The 12,474-nt window shown below is 30.7% G+C and overlaps 2 protein-coding genes across 2 annotated transcripts; both read left to right on the top strand.

The window, feature by feature from the left end:
- Nucleotides 1-5,929: 5,929 nt before the first annotated feature.
- LOC114189805 (GABA transporter 1-like) lies at nt 5,930-8,474 on the top strand. Its single transcript, XM_028078503.2, has 7 exons — nt 5,930-6,300; nt 6,422-6,652; nt 6,952-7,049; nt 7,151-7,337; nt 7,422-7,552; nt 7,734-7,970; nt 8,053-8,474. Exons 1-7 carry the CDS (start codon nt 6,177-6,179, stop codon nt 8,431-8,433), a joined length of 1,389 nt encoding a protein of 462 aa, XP_027934304.1. The 5' UTR covers nt 5,930-6,176; the 3' UTR covers nt 8,434-8,474.
- A 768-nt stretch (nt 8,475-9,242) lies between these two features.
- On the top strand, nt 9,243-11,338 carry LOC114190186 (uncharacterized). The gene is made up of 2 exons (XM_028078983.2): nt 9,243-9,693; nt 11,115-11,338. The coding sequence occupies exons 1-2, from the start codon at nt 9,403-9,405 to the stop codon at nt 11,232-11,234; spliced, it is 411 nt and encodes a 136-aa protein (XP_027934784.1). The 5' UTR covers nt 9,243-9,402; the 3' UTR covers nt 11,235-11,338.
- The last annotated feature ends 1,136 nt before the right edge of the window (nt 11,339-12,474 follow it).

Genomic DNA, 12,474 nt, shown 5'->3' with positions numbered 1-12,474 from the left:
TACATATAAAAATGTGAATCCACTAAATTTCGTTTTTTGGAAATCTCCTCCATGCAAGGCAATGGTCAACAACCTTCCAATGGCCACATAAGCACTTTTTTGGTTTGTTGATCGTCCACAACAAAAAGCACTATACTTCTTTGTGGACCGTTATCACACATTTCCAGAGAACCTTCCATTCCATCTACCCTTTGTCATTACAAGACAAATTGGATAAACCACAATACCTGGCAAGAGCAAGACACCTGTGCAAAATGTGGCTAAAGCCCCATTTAGAAAAATTACTAAAATGGATAGATTTGAATTTTTTTACTAAAATGGATAAGTTGTTTTATTTTTTTATCAGAAAGAATAAAATAAATAAAATAGAGTACTTAAGATATTCTAATTCTTCTACAAAAAGAGTTATAAGGTACTTTCACATAAAGTTTACACATTTTAGGTATTTATGCTAATAAAGTGTCGAGAACGAGACTAATATGTTAGTCTAATATTATAACAATCTATAATTGCACAGATGTTATAGATTGACAGACATATCTAGTAATAGAATAATTTTTCAGACCTTGTTCACTTTAGGTTAATGTAGAGGTTATAAAGTCACATGGAATTATGCTCCCAATATGATGTTATGCTGACGTAATGAGCATAATGCTATTTTTCTAGTGGTTGTCTACCCTTGCTTATTGTCCCTCATGCCTGCATATGCTTTTTGTCGCCCAATTCCATTCATGCATTAGAGGAGTTGTATTGTCCTGTTGTCTATTCCAGATAGAAAGAACATTTGTATTTCACTGCAATCTCATCCTCAGCAAAACAGAACATATCTTTCTCAACCCTTCCATTTACATGACTTTTATCAACATCAAATGAAAGTCGTGTTATTCTGATACAACTTTAATAAATATAAAATATGTTTGAAAAAATGCATTATCAATAAAGAATATTCTTCCAAAAATCATCATATTAACTGACAAATAAGATAAAAACAAGGAATATAAGGATATAAGATAGAAATCTCCAAAATCGAAAAAAAATCACGAACACTAAAGAATAACACTATGTAAAAATTTGTACAACATATAAACTACTATCTCATGTCCTTTAACCCAAGTACATCCATACTCTCAAAAGCAAAAATTAAACTCAAACCTCACAACACTCTACTACTCTATTACAATAGTATAAGAAAAGTTAAATACAAGCTTAAAGTGTATTTAACTGGGACGAGAATTATCATAAATTTAAAACTCATTATATAATCGCTAACACTTATCTCTAAATTATCCTAGACGATGTGAAATTTTTCAAGACAGTATTTTCATCTGTCCAAAATATATACCAAAAATTAAAGTCATGTCCCCTTAATATGATTTTAACTCACCCTAACATTATTATTTTTTCATTAAAATCGTGTGAAAAATACAATTTATTCATATTCGTAATTTTTTTTAATTTAACCATTTCAATAAATTTTCAAAAAAGTTGCAGCAGAATAGTGCTTTTGCCCCCAAAATGTCATCAAACATTATGTCTTACCGAGGTTAAGAATAAAAACATAAGACTGGTCGTTAAGGAGAAGGTTGTTAAGTGAACACAGTTTCTTCGATTTTCTACCAAAATGCCTTGTCGCCGTTTCACTTTCAATGAAAAAGTGCAGAGCATCTTACTTTAACGGGGCACACCCCAGACAAATGCAATTATGCATACGCGCAAATATTTGATAAGTAAAAAAGAAAAAGGAGACATTTAAAAGAAAGTATAAACAAATCCTAAAGAAGGGAGAAATCAAATAAAGTTAGGTAGGTTGAGGAAAAAAAAATTGAAATTCTTGATGAATTTATTTACTGTGTTTGTAGCTTTTGGATCCGTTAGCAAACCGAATAAAATGGATATTGTTTAAAAATGTTACGCAAAAAGTGTAAAATTAGGTGTATTTTTGGTCTAAGTTTCAGACCGAAACATTCACGAAAAGCATTGAAGATATTTTTGGTGAATGAGAGGATCACTCTTATTTGTGTTCATGAAATCAAAGTAGAGTGTCCAATGAGCAGAGTTCAGACTTTTCAAACTCATTTATTCATTGATGTTGTTTTTGGCTTAAGATATTGTTGATGGGGATAAACTAAACGTGCATGCATGAATAAGTGATTGTTGATTATTATTAGTATTAGTGTCATTTTCAAAGGTTTAATTGGAAAGAGTTATGAGCCGACGGAGAAGGAAAATTCAAACTTCAATGGATCCTTACTTTGAACGCTGGCTATAGCTTGTTGCATTAAAGCTGGGGGACAAAATATACTCAATTTTCTTTTATCCTATTAACTTGAAACTAAATAAGAAAAAATATTTTAGAATATAACATAAATTTAATTGTTTTATTATTTTTTTTAAAAGTCAACTTTCTTATTTATTTTTATTTGAAGACAAATGATATGAGTGTAATTGGATTTAAATAAAGTTATGAATTCAGCTTGAATAGCATTTTAATAGAGGAGTTAAGTTTTTTCTCCATGTGGTCTTTTGAAGAACATCTATTAATTTTAGAGTAAATTTTGTTTGTTGAGTCACCATCGATTAATTTTTTAACTTGAATATAATAAATTAGTAGAAAACACGAAATTATAAAAAAGATACATCTAAAAATATGGTCAATTAAGTTTTTTTTTTATGATGACTAATCATCAATAATTATATCTATAAAATATCTAAAAAATAATAATAATTACACTATGTTTCATACCTTCAAAAAATAACGACAAAATTTAAATACATATTTTTTTTCTGTAACCTTTTAATAACCCTTCTAATGATAAAACCGTGAGATAATTCTGAATTTTAAATTGAAAAATATCTTATATGCACTAGTTGATTATAATTATAATGATATTATCTCAAAAAACTTTAAACATTAAGATAGATAAGAATGAAAAAGTTATAACAATTTAAATACTTTTTTTTATTCCCTAATGTGCCTATTTAAGATCCAAAAAATAACATTTGTAAGAATATATGCGTTTGTTCGTCTATTCAAGTTATTTTTATTTTGATTTGTGACATTTATATTTTTTATTGGAGTTTTAGATATTTATATAAAGAATAGGGCACGAATTTCACATATATTGTTGCCCGTACGTAATTCACCTTGTAAACCTTGATATGTAACACATGAAAAATGAGATTGTTTGTTACACTTTTAATTGTTTTCCATATGTGATGTAATTTTTTATACATTAAATATTTAAAATTTCTCAATAAAATTTCTTTATAAAGGGTTGGATAAATTTTGAAGATGCTGATACTTTTTGTTAACAAGTATCGTATTGCGAAAACAATTATGTAATCAAATGTTTATTAACATATATTTAAACCTTAATTCGATGAGTGGTAATAAATTAGTGTCTCTGTTTTTCTATAATTCTAATTCAACTCTAAATGATTAAAAATGTTTTTAATTCTATCAAGTACACAAGTACTGCATTCAAGTCATTCTAAAACTATTCCAAATCAAACATAATCTCATAAATCACACTTTCTTAATGTTATCATATAAATAAGCTGTAGCTTATTTAAAATTAAGAAAAAAAATAAAAATATACTATTGATATATATAGATATGCTGTCTCAAATTTCATTTATCAAAATCTTATTTTTTTTACCAAGATATTCGGGGTGAGTGTGATGTTAGTTTTTAAATTGTAAATATAAATCTAAAATAAAATATATCCCAATGTAATTAAAGTAAATTAAATTAAACCTAATTCCAAAAGTAATTTTTATCTTATTTTTTGATATACGAGATTCTATATTTGTTACTTGCTTTCTCGATATCTGAAAAGGATAAACATAAATAGACAATTTTTACCACCTAATCTTAGTTACCAAAATCAAGTCTACGTTTAATTTTAAAGTTTATCTTATTTCTAGAAAGACAAAGTTTGAATCAAGATCAACAGGGACCTTTTTATTTATTTATTACCAAATTCAAGTCAAATTAAAATAACGCTATAAACTATTTCTTAACAGTCAAATTTAAATAAATAAAATATTTCAATTTATTAATTTACTTATTAAATAATCATAACTTTCTGTGCTAAAAAGAAAAAAAAAACATTTTATTTTTAATCATTACATAAAGAAATTTGTTTCCGAACTAGAAAATTATTCTCTCTCCATCATCTCCTAACTGTACCCAGATACAATGTAACACATGCCAAAAAAGTAAATTTTCAAATACACATGTCAGTGAAAGCATAAGAATCTAACAAGGTAAAATTGTGTCTGTTATATTAGTGTCACTATAATGAATAAGAATCTAACAACGATCTAAGAAAACATTATTCTATCCACTCATTTATGGTTTGAATTCCACATAATATCTTCTCTTTTCTTACAATTCTACAAAATATCTCTGACTCAATTAGTCTATGTTCTTGGTTTCAAAATCTTATAAGTCAATACATTGCCCGCATCTTTCTGCAAAACCCACTCCAAATTTTATTAAAACAGATTAAATTAAATAAAATTAAAATAAATTAATAACTTTTTTATTTGATCCATTATAATTTGAAATAAAATTTATAGATGTTCTAATCTATTCAGATTTTGCTTTGACTGGATACAACACCTGACTCCGCATAAAATATTTAATACCGTTAAGGTTTTCTTTTGTTGTTGTGATAATACCGTTAAGGCTTCTTTGTCTGTGTTTTTGTAAAGTAAAGAAATTAAAAGTTGAAATATAAAAATATTTTATATTTTTTTGTTAGTTCTAAATTAACCTTTTGATTTTTAAATATTAAAAATAAATAAATATAGTATTTTTAATTTAAAGATATTAAAATTTTTTACTTAATAAACTGTTTCATACTAGAATTTAGATAAGAACATATCAAATAATTTAAACTACTTAAATCTCAAACTAACATGTTTGTTGCATGAATAAAATTTAATATAATTAAATTAAAATAATTATATAAGTTGTAAAAATTAAAATACATCAAAAGATTTTAAATTAAAAGACCTAAAATATATTTAACTTTTTAAAAAATACAACTAATCATTAACCTAACCCGTAAGATAATTATTATAAATAGGATTAAATATGTTTTTAGTTTCTTAATTTTAAGTGAAAATTGAAATTAGTTCCTCTTCGAAACTTTTGATTAGTCTCTCAACTTTTACAATTCCGTGGGTTTAGTCTTTTTAACTCAATTTTCTTAAGTTTATTTGATGTTTCGAACGTACTTAATGATAGGATTTGAGTTATTTTTACCGTTTGACACATTTTTACTTCTATGTTAGTTAATAAACTATCGTAAAACGTATTCAAAACGTTAAATCAACTTAAAAAAAAAGTTGTTGAAAGGACTAAATTTACGCAGTTCTAAAATTAAGAGACTAAATTGTGTCAAAATTTTAAAGTGAGACTAATTCTAATTTTCACTCAGTAAAAAAATATATTTAACTCTTATAAATATTAGTGTTACAATCATCTAATAGATTATAGAAGTACAGAAAGAGTTGATTGAACTTCATAAAAATTCTGAAATACTGGAAACATGAAAGAAATGAGAGAATTGAGGCGTGGCAGGTTCCTGCATGTGTGAAATGAAAATGTTTGTATGGTGCCAGGGTGGATCTGGTCAACCATTGTTGCAAAAATACATAGAATGTGCCATCTGAAAAAAAAAAATAATATAATATAATATAATTGAGTACAGCTGATTAAATTGACTTGAATATTGATGTTGGATGAGCCACCTTAATGCTTTATTGGCACCCTAAGCATTCATAATAAACTAATCATCGACCAAGTTGTTACATCTGTGTGTCAATGTCCCATAAACCATTCTAAATTATCATTTTCCAACTCACTGTGGTTATGTTTCTTTGACCACCCTCACTCAATCATGTTTCTGCACCTAAACTATTTTTCGTCTTTTTCAACATTCATGTCAACTTGCATCATCGCTTCTTATTTATCTCGCTCTCCGTGTGAGATCATACACTGTGATTCTTATCATTATTTCTAGCTCAAGGTACATATATACATTCAAATTAAATATTAGCTGCAGCGGAAAAACAAAACAAAACAAAACAAAAAACCATTCAAGAACTGATTGATACAACAACAGAGAGAGAGAGAGAGAGGGAGAGAGAAACTGGGAACAAAGATGGGAAATGCTACTCGCAGCTCCTCTGAAGTTTATACAAGTGACAGTGAAAAGGGGTTTGCGATCAACCACTCTACTCCGCCAGAGCTAGATGCAGGGGCAAAGTTCGTTCTTGTATCTCGAGGTGAGAGTGCTTTTCCTTGTTCTTGCTATATATATAAAAAAAAAGCTTTTGATTTTGACTTTTCGATGAAGATGAGAGAAGGGTGTTTGATGAATTGTCCACCTTACGGTGATGTGTGCAGGATCATGGTTGCACTGTGGGTATCATTTGACTACATCTATTGTGGCTCCGGTGCTTCTTACTCTTCCTTTCTCCTTCACTCTGTTGGGTTGGGTCGGAGGAGTGCTTTGGTTGACCCTTGCAGCCGTCATCACATTCTATTCTTACAACCTTTTATCTGTTGTCTTAGAACATCATGCTCAACTCGGGCGTCGCCAGCTTCGCTTCAGGGACATGGCTAGAGATATTTTAGGTCATTCTTCACCCTCTTTTGCTTCATTCCATGAATCACAAACCTCACATTTTTTCACTCAACTATCTTGTTCTTCTATGCGGCATGAGATCAGCATGCTATATACTTTCACTGTTCAGAAGAAAAGCACTTCAGCCTCTTGATTATATAACAGAAGCTTTCTTATTTCTGGTGTTATCCACTAATTTAGTCTGATTTTTCTTTTCCCCTTTATAGACAGTAGTTGGTAGTTACTGTTTTCCCCTTTAAATGGGTTTGTGGCATTCAAAGCTAATGGTATAATTTGAATGTTGTGGCAGGACCTGGATGGGCAAAATACTATGTAGGCCCGCTTCAATTTGCCATATGCTTTGGCACGGTGATTGGTGGTCCTCTAGTGGGAGGAAAGAGCCTCAAAGTAATTAATCACTGGTGTCATTGAGCTATTACAGTATCTTAATTTCCCATTCTCATGTTACTTTGTTTATTGAGAAGCTACATTTTTTTTCCTTTTTGCAGTTCATTTACCAGCTCTACTACCCAGAGGGATCAATGAAGCTCTATCAGTTTATTATTATATGTGGAGCCATAACACTGATTTTGGCTCAACTTCCATCTTTTCACTCCCTGAGGCACGTTAATATGATTTCTCTGATTCTTAGTGTTTTGTATGCCACATGTGTCACGGTCGGTTCTATATACATAGGTAAGGAAAATTGATATGGAAAACACAATTGCGGTTGCTGGCAAATTTGTAATCAACTTGATGTGTTGCTTGTATCCACCACAGGTCACTCAAAATACGCGCGACCTAGGCATTATTCTGTTAGAGGTTCTGATGCTGATCAACTCTTTGGTGTCTTCAATGGTATCTCTATCATTGCAACCGCATATGCTAGTGGAATCATTCCTGAAATACAGGTTTGTGTAGCATCTTGGTACTCATTTTTCAGAGAAACAAATGTTAGATATGCAATCAAAAAAGCAAATTTAGTATGAAAACTTCACTTAAAACTTGTGTTCAGTTCTAACAGAATAAACACCAATTAGACAGCAATGCATCATTTGAGGTCACTAAGTAGAATTTTTTTGAAATGTGCAGGCAACTTTAGCGCCTCCTGTGAAGGGAAAAATGCTGAAGGGACTGTGTGTCTGTTATTCTGTAATAGCTACCACCTATTTTAGTGTGGCCATATCAGGTTATTGGGCATTTGGTAATGAATCTGGTGCTTCAGTTCTTTCCAATTTCCTTAGTGAGACAAAAAAGCCTTTGCTTCCCAAATGGTTTTTCTTGATGACTAATATTTTCATTCTGCTACAAGTGATGGCACTGACTGCGGTAAGAAAAGCCTCTTGTTTACATTTGTCAATTTTTCAATTCGCATGATGAATAACCATAGATTGGTTATGTTATGTTACAGGTTTATCTGCAACCAACTAATGAAATATTTGAAGCAACTTTTGGAGACCCTAAAATGGGACAATTCTCGATGCGCAATGTTGTGCCAAGGGTGGTACTTCGGTCAGTGGCAGTGGCAGCAGCCACGGCTTTAGCAGCAATGTTGCCATTCTTTCCAGATATAATGGCATTGTTCGGGGCATTTGGATGCATTCCTCTTGATTTCATTTTGCCTATGATTTTTTATAATATGACTTTCAAGCCCTCAAAATACACCATTATGTTTTGGGTGAACACGTTGATCGCAGGAGCATCGTCAATTTTAGTTGTAATTGGAGGAATAGCATCTATTAGACAAATTGTTCTTGATGCCAAAACATATAATTTGTTTTCAGATATGTAAAGAGTTTATAGCAATACATACAAACACCGGTGTTTAGTTTCTTTCCAAGTCTACCATTTATCTCAAAATCAAGCAATTCTTTCAACCCTGTCGATTTTGTTAGCATTATGATTATGGGGAATTAATACACGTATACTCTTATACCCAAAATAATGAATCAAATGATTGTGTTGACCTAATATCTTCCCACTGAATAGTTGATCCACAGAGCCAAACATCAAGAATATTCTACTACGATACAAATATTTCAATGCATCTCATAAGCGCCAAACATTTTATCTAATTCTACAATGAAATTCACAAGATTCACGCATTTCTCACACCTATATATAAGAAACAATTATGTAACTTATGTAACTGAATAATAATTTTTAAAACTGACATATTTTATTGGATTAGTAAATTTTACTACTTCATTCAATCCAAATTGATTTTATAAAAAATCACAAGTTTATAATATATACGACTCATTTATATGTTTTTGTTTTTAATATATTATTTGTAACATTATAACATAATTATAATTATTTATAAAAAACATATTTAATTAAAAGGAGACTAGGGAATTTTTTGTAAGATAAAAATTATAATTTACACATTTTGTAAAGAATAAAACAATAATTCCAAATTTCATAAAATATAAATTTATATATATAATAAACCAAAAATTCACTAATTATCAAGAATTAAAAATATAATTTTAAAATAAGTATGATTAATTTAACTTAATTTAAATTAATGAGAGGGATATGAAGAGCGTAACAGTGTTAAGTAACAGTGGAGATGTAATGAAGAAGGTAAGGTGGTAAGGAATGACGTCGTAACCATCCAACTACCTCCTTACACTTTCTCAACCATCCAAACCTCGTTTTCTCTCTATATAAACACGTCAGGTTTCTCATCTTCTTCCATTACTATCTCTGTTAGGGTTTTCTTCTTATTCCCATTGCTATCTCCGTCGCTTCAACAATGAGCACAGACACCGAGGAACCCAAACAGTCTCCACCAAATCTCTTCTCTTTGATTCCTAAAATCCATTTTCAGTTTCCTTTTCTTCCGCACCTGTTGCAACCTCAACCTACACCTTCACCTCCATCTCCACAATCCAACTCTCAGGATGAACCTCCCAAACTCACGCGCAACGTTGTTACTTTCCCCAAAACCCAAGCTACTGTGGTTTCTACCACTCCTCTGCAGGCTGAAATCGACGCCGCCAACTCTCCCGCCGCCAGGACGACCAATCCGTTTTTACTCTGGCAGGTAAATCGTTGTTTCTCTTTCTAAGCCTGAAATTCCAATCATGTTTGTTATATTAGGGTTTGAGGATTCTCTTGGAGCCTGCGACTGTTATTTTTTGATTTCACGAATATTATCTCTTTGTTTCTGAAATTTAGTTAATAGTCGGATTAATGGTGGAAATTACTTCGCTAGTCCCTCAATCGTCATTGTACTTTACCTCGAGTGTATTTTATATCCGAGGATTTTTTTCTTCTTCTTGATTTTATGCTTCCACGTGCTTGTTTTGGATTTGGATGACTGAAATATTCTTCTGGCATTGGATTTTATTTGTCTTTTGTTTCTGCTCCTTAACTAACCACAAAGGATGGATACCTTCTTTTAAGGTCGGCAATCATAAGGTCAACTATAAGCGAAACCTTGGAATTAGGAAATCTCATGGTTGTATAACCAAAATATAGTTCAGTGAATTTCTTAGACTAATGTGGCTTACACTTTTTGGGCATGATAATTCTTGGCTAAATACTTCATACACACTCTTATAAAAGATATATTATAATTATTGCAAGGTTCATAATTTTTTTTAGGTTTGTTTCTATAGGACTTAGCTAGTTATTTTAAATATTTAAGGTTTTGTTTTTGAGAAATCTGTTGCGAGGGCTGTTATTATCTAAAAACAATAAAACCTGGCAATATTAAGGTGGTTATGTTAGTTATGTTCTGACTAAATCTGGAAATCTCGACCTATCCCTTTCCACCCAATTAGGTTTAACTTCCAGCATAGTTAAGGAATGGTCGCACAAGCTTCTGTTAAGAGGCTGACATTCTGTTCTGATGTCCGATCAAATAGTCCCGTTGTACTTGGTAATATTGTAATAAAAAATCATCTAGTATTGGATCATCATATCGCAACTGATCTATGTATTTTAAATATCCTTTGATTCTAGGATCTTCACATCTGTGGTCACTTGTGTGTATATCTACCTGTTACAGCTTAGATAAACTCACTTAGATATTTCCCAGAAGACTGACAGGCAGCCAAAAAGTGTTGGAATAAGAGGCCATCGGTTTCTAAGTCTAGAGAGATGTAGCATGTACCCCATGGGAAAGGGTTATCGGGTTAGACTTATCAGATTGAGACCTTTCCCTTTGACAGTGTGGTGTTATGGTGAAGTTTGAAAGAAAGAAGTCTCTGCAAATGGTTTGACGACAGTTTTCCCTGCTCCCTCAAGCCAGAATTGCTCAAGTGGCATTCTCTACGCGTCTTGTCTATTTTGTTAGCTCTTTTTTTTTCTCATTTTCTTATATTATTCTTATACTTCTCATTCCTGAGGTTTGTTGAATCTGGATATGATTCTGGAAGAGTTTGTGTAATGTTGTATTTGTTGAGTATGATGTTAAGTCCATTTGCGTTTTCTGACAAGTTTAGTTGATTTGATTGGTAGATTTACGCATTAGGAACGATCGCGATTTCAACATGGGTGTGGGCGAGGTGGAATGAGAGGAAGGGTCGAGGAGGGTCTCCCAATGATGAGAGAAGGCATTCTGATGATGGTAATCACTGAGCTTTGTTCAAGCGATGAACAGAAATTCGCATTAGATTCCGTTCATTACTTTCTGAATTAGTATATATTTTCTTTCATTTCAAATAATAGCATCCATTCTTCCTCGTTTCTGTTCTCAAAATCCATGTGGGTTTTTTAATTCCGATACGCGGATAAAACTTAGTAGGTAGTATTTGCGATCTCCCGCAAATTTTTATTTTTGAATTAAAATAAAATAAAATAGAATTTAAATTTATTTTATATTTAAAATTCATCCAGAAAAGTTTAAAGGAAACTTAACTAAGGTATATATATTATTGTAACATACTTTGCTACTAAATTTTTAAATTTGTCCAATCAGACATAATTTGGTTTTATAAAATTCCATTTCTGAAATTGACATGTGTTTAATCGTTGGTGTATAAGATCCTTTTATTCATACTCTCAATCTTGTAATTTATTTTCAAAATAAGCTTTAGTAATAATGAAATACGCAAAACAAATACTAAATTGCTCCCTTTCCCTTTAAATGTCCTTCCGGATTTTATTACTTTATCTTACTGAAATATTAGTCATTTTAACCTTATTATCTTCTTTTGTTGAATTAAAATTCAATACTTATATTAATTCTAGTCTTATATTATTAACAATAACAGACATCTATAGATGGGTAATGTGTATCAAATTAAATGAATATGGATAGGTGTTTGGAGGAGTGATTTGTTTGTGGTAGCACTAGAAATATTGAAATTTTGTTTTGAAATTAAAGTTTAATGAAAATACTTTTGTCGATACATCATTTGATTGGAGTAATTTTGAAGGTAGTAGATCCTACACGAACATAATAATTATATCATTATTATTATTAGAAAGTAAAACTTTTATTATTGTTGAAAAAATAGTGCAGCACAGAAATTTTAGAAAAGTATACAACGATATAAATAACACGTTTGTGTATCCGCATCTACATTATAAAGGAATGTTATCACAATAAACTTACATTTAGAACGTATCCAAACTATATAGCATTTAGCGTGATAATTAATAGTTATCAAAACTATAATATAATTACGAAAAAGGTGTGTACATAAAAATTAACTAAAAAATATTGACCGCAAGGTGCTTTGGACGTTGGTTGTTGAGGGATGATTTGATTCAATTCAACTGCTTCCTTCCATCGTTAGGTGCTTTTAGAAAGGAATGGTGGTTATATTCAGATTAATTATTGAAATTTTTGTACTTTTGACCAATCTTAATATAT

This window comes from Vigna unguiculata, chromosome 7 (assembly GCF_037176805.1).
Source record: "Vigna unguiculata cultivar grain cowpea cultivar isolate G323 ecotype 2 chromosome 7, ASM3717680v1, whole genome shotgun sequence".
NCBI classification, from domain to species: Eukaryota; Viridiplantae; Streptophyta; class Magnoliopsida; order Fabales; family Fabaceae; genus Vigna; species Vigna unguiculata.
The sequence above is the reverse complement of the archived record's forward strand: the minus strand, read 5'-3'. Positions and strand labels throughout refer to the sequence as shown.

What these genes read in the sequence shown, in the direction of transcription:
- LOC114189805 (XM_028078503.2), top strand. Translation starts at nt 6,177, where the DNA reads ATGGGAAATGCTACTCGCAGCTCCTCTGAAGTTTATACAAGTGACAGT. An exon ending in CATGGCTAGAGATATTTTAG is followed by an intron (nt 6,653 to 6,951) that starts GTCATTCTTCAC and finishes ATGTTGTGGCAG; the next exon opens with GACCTGGATGGGCAAAATAC. An exon ending in TGGGAGGAAAGAGCCTCAAA is followed by an intron (nt 7,050 to 7,150) that starts GTAATTAATCAC and finishes TCCTTTTTGCAG; the next exon opens with TTCATTTACCAGCTCTACTA.
- LOC114190186 (XM_028078983.2), top strand. Translation starts at nt 9,403, where the DNA reads ATGAGCACAGACACCGAGGAACCCAAACAGTCTCCACCAAATCTCTTC. An exon ending in ATCCGTTTTTACTCTGGCAG is followed by an intron (nt 9,694 to 11,114) that starts GTAAATCGTTGT and finishes TTTGATTGGTAG; the next exon opens with ATTTACGCATTAGGAACGAT.